The sequence below is a fragment of the Chaetura pelagica genome, unplaced genomic scaffold (genome assembly GCF_000747805.2).
Source record: "Chaetura pelagica isolate M959 unplaced genomic scaffold, ChaPel_1.0 scaffold280, whole genome shotgun sequence".
Lineage (NCBI taxonomy): Eukaryota > Metazoa > Chordata > Aves > Apodiformes > Apodidae > Chaetura > Chaetura pelagica.
The window spans coordinates 1-11465 of record NW_009951788.1 but is presented as its reverse complement, the minus strand read 5'-3'; the positions used below and the strand labels follow the sequence as shown (position 1 = coordinate 11465).

General features: G+C 37.4%; 1 protein-coding gene across 1 annotated transcript; it reads right to left on the bottom strand.

The window, feature by feature from the left end:
• Nucleotides 1-232: 232 nt before the first annotated feature.
• Nucleotides 233-2950, bottom strand: LOC104388612 (tau-tubulin kinase 2-like; the record flags this gene model as incomplete). The annotated part of the gene is made up of 2 exons (XM_009997531.1): nt 233-704; nt 1677-2950. Coding segments are annotated over 2 exons (1746 nt in total), but the record flags the coding sequence as incomplete, so codon positions are not given.
• Nucleotides 2951-11465: the final 8515 nt, after the last annotated feature.

Below are 11465 nucleotides of genomic sequence, written 5' to 3'. Positions count from 1 at the left end.
ATCTTGGCCTCTACTTCCTCTCTTCTGGATCTGCTTGCTGCCTGCTCCTAGGCCACTTATTTACACAGTATGCTTTCTCATGAATAGTTGGTGATGCTTACTTTCTTTAAAAAGCGCAGATTCAACACAATTTTTTAATACATTTTTTGATTATTTTTTTTAAATACACAGTACACAGACACAACATGCATCAGATTTAGGAGGAGGCTTTATACCTGTCAAGGCCCAGCTCCTATCTGCTAAGCTTAGTGGTTGACTTGCTCTTTCCTGTGGGAGTCTTAGTGTTTGGGGAATGGTGGAAGGAACTGCCAGATCCTTTCAGACCATTCTTGCTTTGTTTGTTGCAGCAGTGCTCTTGTTGGCAGGATCTCCTAGAAGATGAGGAGCCTGAGTGGCTAGGAGGTGATTTACTCCTCCCAAGATGCGGGGATGATGAACTTCTCTGATCATGATAAGGTCTCCCAGCCCGGGAAGGAGAAGAACTGGCAGTACGGGGTAATGAAGAGCTCCTAGGGGAGGCACTGGGACTGCGTCGGGGGGTGACAGGGCTTTTGGGTGGTGTTTTTGGACTATGTGGAGATCCTGGACTCTTACACTGGGTAGAACTCCTTGGTCTTTGAGATCCATTCTGTAGGATTTGAGCCAGACGAGAGATAAGATCTGAGTCCGAGCTGCTACTCCCTAGGACTCTGTATCTGCGTAACCTTAAGAAGAAATGAAAAAAATATTATTTCTGTTCCCATCTACTCACCAAAGTTCATTTGGTAACTCAGTATCTCTAGAAACTAGGGATGACCTTACATTGCAGAACAGACATCTGGAGCAGAACGTTCCTACAGGGTTTTCGATCTAGACTTTTGGCTTCTGTGTTGTTCAGATCAACACAGTATTCATATTTGCAGACACTCACTCCTATAAACAGCTTAAGTGTTTACAGGATAACTGAAATTTCCTGGTGGTGCTGGAAGATGTGCATGGGAGAGCAGCACCTATCACCTCTGCTTTGGAGGGGAACATCCATTCCTGCACACCATCGATACACTCCTACACACAACTTTCAGGGGTGACAAAGCACACCACAACTTCCTTCACAGGGTTTTGCATTGTTGTATCAAAATTCTCCTTATCCTGGCACTGGCAAAACTGTATTGTGGTTGTCCATACCAAATTGGCAAAGGGGGCCTCCTAGAATTCACTCTGCCCTCAATTAGGTGTTTTGCTTAGCTCTGATCCGAGCACAGCTAACTCAGATCTGATGGCTGGAATCTCCAAACCCAAATACTTACAGTGTCTACAATAATAGTTCAATTTTTCAAACGGGCCAGATATGATAGATCCTATTGATATCTCTGGGCTCACGAATAATCTATAGTTCTGAAAAAGTGACCCCGCTTTTTAAAAAAATGCAAAGATTTAGTTATAGATTGACAAGTTAGTTATTGATTGACATTACACAATGTATAAGATTTAACAGTGAAGCAGGCTCATTCCTGTGAGCAGCCTCTCCCTCATTCACTCTCCAACAATATAAGATTTCTCAGAGAATTGATGCCCAGAATGTTTTAAAAACTAGTTAAAGGATGGAACTTGTATAGTATTACATATTACCTAGTAACTACAGTCTAGCTGAAATCCACTTTCAACCTGAAAACCTGTTTCTGTTTTCTCTGCATTACCTAGCTTCTAGTCCATGTCTAGTAGGTGGTCTTCCTGGTGGTGGCCGAGGAAAGAACTGAGTTGAATTTGCATTGGTGACTTGATCAGTGGTTGCCCAGGACACTGGCCTTGGAATCTTGCTTTTTCTGGACTGCGGGCTGCTTGGAGATAAAGAGCCCTCTTCTGTCTGTTTGCTGAAATGAGAGTCCAGTGTCAATCTAGAAAATGAGGATAAGACATCATCCTCAGAAAACGGTACTGGAGCAGCAGATATTTTTTCCTCCAGTGACTTATCAGAGGCACTTGAGAGGTCACCGAGGAAAGATTTGAGCTGTCTCTTTTCCATAAGTAGTTTGACCAAGTCTGTCTGATGGGCCTTTTTTAGAAGAAGCTTTTCCTTTGCTGAAACAGGAGAAGAGGACTCTGATGTTGAGTCTATCTCTTGTGCTAGAACTGGGATTCGGCTCTGCCTGAATACAAAAGGAGATTTAACTAAGTCTTTCTTAGATCGGTGAGAATTCTCATTTTCTGAAATGCAGTGGAATAACTCTCCATTTTTGGGAGCATTTTTCTCTTTTTTGTCCTCCTCGTGCAAAAAAGAAGAAAGGGCCACTTGGTGGCATTTCAAGTCTTGGATGTGGGCATCTTCCTGATTAGAATGAAAACCATTTTCCTGAACTAGTGCTGTTTTGCTTGCCTGTCTGTTAACATGTGGTTTGGTAAGTCTTGAGGAAGAAAATTCTGATGTTTTAGGTGCTATCAACTTCAGAACCTCATCTTGGTTTGGCACCAAACAGACAGGCCTTGGCTTTGATTCTTCAGCACCTTCAGTATTTGTTAGAGGCTCTTCCTCTGCAGATTTTGAGTTTCCTGGCAAAGAAGAATTCTGTTCTTTGCTTAGCATTTCAATGGCATCCTCAGAAACCACTGGAAGCTTTTCTTCCTCAGCCTCCTCTACAGGAATATTTTCAAGTTCTTTCTCTTCCTGTATTCCAGTATGTTGCTCAGGCAGCTCTTTTTGGCCACCGTCCAGGATGTTGACACATTCTTCAACAAGTCCTTCCCTGTCAAGCACCTCTTGGCTGATATTAAGTACCAAATCTGGTCTGCTGGCACTAGTTGGAAGTGCATCTTCTGTCACAGCCAAACCTGGCACACTTTCCTTTGGAGAGGAAAGTTCCACAGTGTGTTCCATAGATGGACCATCCTGCTCTCTCTTCTCTAGCTGGTGGCCATAATGAAAGCTCTCTGAAGCAGACTGCGTGGATGTCACTGAAGGTCTAGGTATAGTTATCTGCATTGGAAAATTAGAGAAAGAAAAAGTGAGAAACTCAAGGATAAGATACAGGTAACATTCTTTTAAAAGCATTTTTTATTTCACGTCTCCAAGATCCATTATTTAATTATTCCTATGAATCACAATGTTCAAATAATACTTAACTTCATAATTTACATATAGACAATTAGAAAAAAAATACTCTATCATCCCAAGACAGAAATGTGTAACAAGTAAAAACAAATATAGTCTCAGGGGAAGATGTTGCAGTTACCAAGTAACCCTCCTGGAAATGAGATCCAATCTAATAGGCAAGCTTTTTATTTATTTTTCATTAGTTTGAACACTTTTAGAAGAAGTTGCACAAAAACGTAAAATCTTTAACAAGTACATAACAACATTTTTAGACAAAAACAGAAGACAAAACACAGTGAGGTCCAGATTTAGAAATGGACCTAAATTTCCATTTAGGTAAAATTTAGATACTTTGTTAACAAAACAATGAATTAAAAACTTCATTTGCCCAATTAAATATACTCATATGCATAATACCTACATTTTTGTCCAGAAAAAACTTCCTGTGTATCCAAATTTTAGCTATTACCTTCCCTATAGAAGCTTATGCCTCATTTTAATTAAGTAGCTTGGTTAGGACATCTCCCTACCTAATGTCATTTAGAGATTCACAAACTAAATATTCACACATCTAAATTCCCTCATGGAATCCAACAGATACCCTTAAAGCACTCCTAAAACCTACACATAGTATTGAGCCACAGACCCTTTGAAAAACAGTTGGTTATGATGAGTGCTGCCTCTAGTGCACATGTCCAGGAAATGGGAAACCTGCATTCATGTCTCTCCCACCTGAGGGACACAATCCCACTTCCCGCAGTTCCTGTCAAGTATGTACAAAACCAGAATGGAATCACTTCTCACCTTCCCCACAGAAGTACAGACAGAAGTGCCAGAGTCGTGAGATCAGAGGGTGAGTGAGCGCACACAAAAGTGAGTGGAGTTTTACCTCTATGGCCAAGGGAGGAATGCACTCTTGTGAGAAAATGAGCCCTAGATTCTGGTCTATACATACAGGATTGAGGGGAAAAAAAAATTAAAAAAAATATCAAGGGGCTACCCTTACATCTTTCTCCATATGAACAGAGAGTTCAGTTCCTTTTCCCCTTGTATTCTTTAGCCTCATGAATCTGACAGAGCTTGTGTTTGCAATACTCAATAGAAAGTGGAAGACTGGAGCCTGAGTTTGGACACTAAGACTTCCTTGATGCACTGATGGTAGAAGACACAACTAGTGGTAGCCTGTTTCCAGTGTTGCCAGGATTCTGCTGCATTACAAGACAGATTTCACTTAACCCTGTTGCAGAAATTATACATGCTGTGGAGCTTAATGGGCTTTTGCAAGAGCTAGGACATTGGTACTACTGGGTGGTAGAAACCAAGTTCATCTCTGAGGGCCTGTGACAATTTATACCATGTACTCAAACTTTACAAATACAGAACAGTTCTCCAAAATAAGAAATGGGAACTGATACTGAAGAAGATATACTCAGATGCCCATGAAATTATAATACCTTTATTGAAACTATTGCTGATTTTTTTTTTTTTTTGCATTTCCTTCATAGTCCTGTACGACAAAATTTCCGTCACTGTGGGTGCACATTTACCTCCATGAAACACAAACATCCAATTGATATTATAAACAGTTCACTACAAAAACATGAAACAGATCACAGGCATAAAACTGAATTAAAGAGGGGACAATTATTTATGTTAAATTATTTCTATACTACAAAATTTATTCTGAACCTCTCTAATTTACCTAATGAAGTTTTTGGACCTTAAAATGTGGAATCATATTTTCAAGAAATTTGGAATAAAATATGGAGAAAAATGTTGTGTTTGTTTTTTTTTAGTTTTTGAAGTGCAACTAGTTGTTAGGCTACAGAAAGTTATATTTTTCATCAAGATGGGGATGGAGGAGGGGGAAAAAAAAAGCAGAAATGTAAGATAATTGAACTCTTTTTTTTCCTAAGTAGATCTAAACTGTTTGCCACATCTTCCCCAAGTTAAGGTTTATTGAAATTGGGGAAAAAAACAAATCACTGAGACCTGCAGCAAGTGGCTACTTTTCATCTCCCTGATAATTTGTTTTCAAGTTTGGGCCAATACAGTCCCTTCATGTTTGCTGAATTAAAATAGTACCTCAAGAAACAAAGTTACTTAGTTTCAGCACAGTCCTTCTTATGTCCTCTTACTCTCAAATCTGGTTTCTTTCCCCTGGAAGAAACACTACAGCCCTTTTGAGTTTGAGAAGTATTTCTTACTTCAAATTTTCTTGTAAGAAAATCCAAGCACATCAGATCAGCTACAGAAAGAACAGAGGAAGCAGAAATTCATTTTAAAGTATCTTTCCATTATTAGGTCGAGTAGTGCCTAAATCTTGAGCCATAAACAAAAATAGTTTAGGAAGAACTCTGCACAGAAAGGTAAAGGGATAAACTTAGATTTAAAAAAAACTAAGTAAAAAGCTCTGAAAAACAAGGCAGCTATGCCATAGATTTCCATATATCTCTAGAAAGTTGCACAGAGGCACATATTTTTGCATGACACACAAAAATAATCAGATCTCTGAGAACATTGGAATTACAAGCTGGGTAAAAGTGTGTTCAGGAAATTTTAATTTAATAATGTCTTTGGAATATCATGTTCAAATTTTGGAAAAATCTCTTGGACGTTTTGCTTTCCACTTTGCTCTCTCTCCAGCTTGTTTCAATACCTGATTCTGCAGGACTGCAGACAGCACCTCCAAAGTAAGGAAATCTAGCAAAGTTCCTTTTCCAAAATTCTCATTTGATGAGCTAAGTCTACTTGCCAGTTCAAATAACCCAGGAATCAAAAAAACAGAGTGTATTCCATATATCTGAAGAAGAATGGCTTCCTTTAGAATAGAATGGCTCTGGTGTCCTCTTAATTTTCAGAAGACAACCTTAGTTGTTTGCTTACAGGAGGATATTTATCTTCTTGGTAGGTTTCTAGAAGAGCTGCAATTGCACTTACACCTTCCTTTGCTCAAATACATTTACATGGAAACTCTTCCTTGTGACCTTTCTCTCATATGTCAATTCTTTCTAGGTGAAATCAACTCTGATACAAAATTTATTTACATTTTTCAACAGACTTCATATCCTTTGCTATATCTGGAATTTCTTAGTCTGTCAGGCCTATCTTGGACAACTCTGGTTTACCCCTTACACCCAAGAAACAGAAGAGTAAACTTGCTGAACAATCTATAATAGAACAGGCAGGAGCTACTTGTGAAAGAAAAACAATGACCAAGTGGAGGAAAGAGAAAGATACTGGATGACTAAGCATCAAAGACTCAGTACTGCTGAGTACTTCACAGTTTCAGAAATGGCTTTTTGGACATCTATATCACTTTCTTGGTCTATGATAAACAAAAGTATTTTTTCTCAGATGGTCAATAAACCTCCTACGTGTCTTCTCAAAGCACAATAATTAGATTACATCCCCATTGGGCTTGTCATTTCATCTGCATGTGGAAGAAACTTAAATGAGTAATCATGCAGAAGTGCCTTTCATGCAAAGGTTGCTACAACTTCAGGTACAGCTTTAAGAGAGAAACGAAAGAGCAAGGCCAACTTTTAAAAAAATCTGGGAATGTGTATGAGAAAACAGAACTTGTATCAAATTGAACATTGTTAAATCATAGAATGGTGTGGGTTGGAAGTGACCTTAAAGATCATCTAGTTCCAACCCCCTCTGCTATAGGCACATGTACAAATGCTTTCATTTGGAAGATCTTGGATGTAATAGTCAATTATTGAAGAACTGGAAAAAAGCTTGTAGATAAACCTCCTAAGGCTCTTTGTAAGATTTCCTTGGGTAAAGCATCAGCTTCTTTACAAGGCTGGTGTCACTACAGATAATGTCATGATTCAAACCATGCAGGAATCTAAGTAAAAAGACTAGAATAAGTTTTTTAATCCCTTAAAACATCCATCCATGCATCCATGCATCCATCCATCCATCCATCTTTTTATAATCCTTCAGCCTTAATTAATGCTTACAAATATGTAAAGGACGAGTGTCAGGAGGACGGAGTCAGGCTTTTTGTCAGTGATGTCCAGTGACAGGACAAGGGGCAATGGGTACCAACTGGAACATAGAAGGCTCCACATAAACATCAGAAAAAACTTCTTTACTGTGAGAGTGACAGAGCACTAGAACAGGCTGCCCAGAGAGGCTGTGGAGTCTCCTTCTCTAGAGACATTAAAAACCTGCCTGGACGCGTTCCTGTGTGATGTGCTCTGGGTGATCCTGCTCTGGCAGCGTGGTTGGACTAGATGATCTTTCAAAGTCCTTTCCAACCCCTAAGATTCTGTGATAAATAGGATTCTTGCTCTCTTGTTTGTGAAATGTTGCAAGACTGAAGTAAAAATCAAGGAGTCTGAGGAGGGCTGATCCTGAGACATGCAAAATACACCAATTATTTAGTCTAATTCAGGGAGACATAAATCTCAAAGTTATTCAGTACAGATCTAGTTAGAAAGCAAGAAATACACAGTCTATACTGTAACATTTACAAAATCCCATAATAATAATCAATAATCCTCATGCTTTCTTTTCTTCTGCCACTAATTAAAATTTTATTCTATGATATTTCTATGGCTAATCATGTCAATTTTGTAGAACACTGAACCTGAGGAACAAAGATTACAATATGATGTGGGCAATTCATCTAAAAAGAAAACCATGGGGAACAGAATTTAAAATGCTGCCTCTCAGCTCACTATGATAATCTGTTTATAACACTATCTACCTGATTATTGCAATTCCCATATTCAACAGAAGTTATGTAGTACAGCAGATTACTAAAAATGGCTGAGACAGTACATGGAATTTGAGATTCTCCTTTCCTTCAAAAACATTTGAATTAAAGCACTACCACTGTGGTCTTTAATCCTTTGGCTTTCCCTAAATAATTTCTTAATTCCTTTCTCATTTCTCAAATTAACACTTGACTGAGACGTGATGTTAAGATGGAAAAAGAACACAGCAACAGCAACATAAATATCTCTTGGACATCCTTCATGACATTTGACAAACTTTCCTCCCTTTAAACCTTTGACAGGCTGCAATAGCAAGTGATATGCTTGGATGAAATTCTCTGTTAACACACACAACAAATTGCAGAGGAGTGAAATACTGAGATTTGGTCTGCAAAGTTCCTAAGTCTGAAAAATCTAATGGTGTGAATATGGATTATTGTACAACACCAGCAGATCTGACCTCTCAGCAACAGCTTCTTCCCTCCACTCACACTGTCTGGTATTTCTTCAAGCACGTCAAGTGCTGTCAGGACTTCAGGCCTCTTAGAAATGTAGCGTACAGATCTGTTGTTCAGCTAATCCTGGTATTATTTGTAATATCTCACATTAATAAGCCATTATTGTATTACTTGGCATTCTGAAGACACTTCACCTAATCAGTTCACACTTCCAAACTTCTGTCCTTCCTTAGTAAAGTTCGTGTATCTATGAGAACAAACCTCACATATCTTTTCTCCCTGCTTCTCTCTTTGATCTCTCCTTAGCTCTATGGCCAGCCAGGAACATGACCAATGTTAGTAGTCTGCAAATTCTGCAATACCAAACAACCTCCCTGAATCTTTCCAGCTCACCACCTTCCTCCTACTTATTTTTTCTTTATTTATGTATCTTACTTTGTATTTTCTTGCATGACTATGTGCCTCTGCAAAGACATCTGAACTGAAGTTTGCATGAAAGCACATGGGTGTGTTAGCATACTGTCCTGTAATTTATTGCTACTGTCATTCTCATGTGAATAAACCACCTAGCATACTGTTCAGAACAGCCCTTCTACTTTTCAAAATCCTACCTACCTACTACTATCATTCATACTGACTTTTTAGAGTCTAATCCTTTTTATCCCTTACATTGGCTTCTCAGATTAAATTCACAGCAGGGAAAAAGTTAATTATAATTATTTTTAAATTTACTAAACTACATTAGCTATTTCTACAGATAGATACTAACAGGAAAATAAACAGGATAAATACATTGCTGTAATTTGTGGTGTTATGGAAAATAAGATCAGACTTTATTAAGTTTTGATACTGAATCTCTTTTAACAGTCCCAGATACATGGCACTGCAAGCATTACAAGCATTTGTAGGAACTGGTGCTCCCTAGGATACAACTTTCTGTTGTTAAAAATTCACACAAAAGGTCCAAATCCTAAAGAGATATATTATATGAAGGCTTATTTATAGCTTTCTGAAAAGAGAAGCATGCTGCTCTCCAGAGTTCTTCAGATTTATTCTTTCTGCTTTTCTATAATGCTAGCTTTTTCATAGATTTATATGGAGGTTGCAAGAAATGTGAAAAGGATGGAATACAGATGAAGAGTCATGAAGATACAAGACAACTATGTTTCCATATTCTCCAATGTGATAGGTATCTTTGGAGGACAGAACATAGAAACCTGTGTGCATAGTCTTTCTTTAAAGCTTACCAATCATGGCTTAGTTTCAGTATTCTTTACTTTTTCAGTTATTTCTGTGCCATGTAACAGGTAAAAAGTGTTTTTTATCTTCTAACAAAACCCCATATGCTCAAACATCGAACAGGATGAATATTGATTGCTCTAAAAGCAGTATCTTTAATTACTTTTAGAGAACTACCTGTCATTGTAATAAATGGCCAATTAGCTTATTCTTGAAATTTTCTTATATTGTTGGAGAACTGGGAAGCAGCAGTGCTTGCAGTCTGTTACTCTGTAACACTCACACAATACTCCTACTAAAAATGTGCTAGTATTGTATTTTTCTTGAGTTCCACAGAGACAGTCTTTTTCTAAGAAAGAAAACAGGAATCTGAGATGTCAAAAGATGGCAACTGATGCCTATTTCACCTTCCCAACTCCTGCCATTATTTCCTTCTTTACAGAAACTGAATCACTACCTTCCCATGGTTATTTTGTAAAATCACAAAAGATCTAGAGATTAAGAACTATTTTGAGAAAGTTGGCAACTTGGATATTTTTTTCTTCTAGAAAGTTGGAAACTACTGATTCCATGAGGATTGTGGCATTCTTAACAAAACCAAAGGTTCATATCACAGCTAAGTAGCACACTAGATTCAGCATTTCTAATTCTAGATTTTACAAAACATCTAACAATCTTCAATAGGATGCTAACAGGATCTCCATGGGAGGTTATGTTCAAGAATACTTAGGGACTCAGCTGCTAAGTATACTTAGGTGCTCAGTTAAGAAGCAGAAAAAAACTACAAATTAGAAGGCTCCTCCTCTAACATATCACACATTCATACTTTGTCTTTACTTAATGGTGCAACCACTATTGGTGTATAAAATGCAGCTAAATTACTTTCACAGTTATTATTACAATAGCTAACAATGATAAAAGCATCTTCAAGCAAACCTCACTTGGTTTCAGCAGCTAGCCATGAGAAATACATTAGTATAAATTTTTCTTACTTTAGAAACAATTTTTATTTCTTTTGAATGATCTTTTTGAAGATAGGCTCTACATTAATAACCTACAGAGAATATCTGCAATTTTCAGAAACAAAAAACACACTAATGTTTCCTCAGGAAAACCCTGAACTCTCATTTCAGAGCTACATTATACTTCATTAGTGAATTAAAAAAAAAACACAAACAAAACCAACAAAACACCACAGGATCTTTGAAAAATTAATCTGAAATGTTCTCTTCTAAACCCAGATTCAATCCAAGTAAATAGTCTTCTTTTGGTAATGAAAAAAAGACATACACAGAGACTCTCAATTACATAAAAACTGCTTTTATGCATAACAACAGTGAGATCTGGCTACTGCTGCCTAGATTAATTCTGAATATTCCTCTCTAATATATCAGCTACAACAAAGGGTCATCACAAAGTATCAGGTGATTCATATATAAGATTGGCCCTAATACCCATCTGCAGATTTCAAGTATGTAATTTTTTTCTGTTTTTATCTGATTCCCATGAGCAACTGTTGAATCCTACGTTACTGCTATGCTATGCTTATGCTTTGTCTTTGCTATATACACTATTCTTAAAATTTATTTTGTAAAGTATCTTTCATATTCAAATAGTAACACTAAAAAAAAAACCTCCAACAATCCACCAAAAACCCACACCAAAATCCCAAAATTAAGTGTCTTCCTGACTTTTGATCCTCCAGTCGGACAGGGAACCCACTTATTTGTGTGTTGTAATGAATTAAATCCAGCTCTATCCATTTATAAGTTTGGCACTATATTAGTGTGTCATGCTTACAAGGGAGACAATCCATTAACTCTAAAATTTCCATGGATTAATCAGCTATAGTGGTAAACTGGTAAAACCATGGAAATATAATTTTAATACAAATTCTGATTTCAACAGGATTAAAATAAAAACTATTTTCAAACTTGAAATCTAGATTAAAAGTTTCTTAAAATCTCT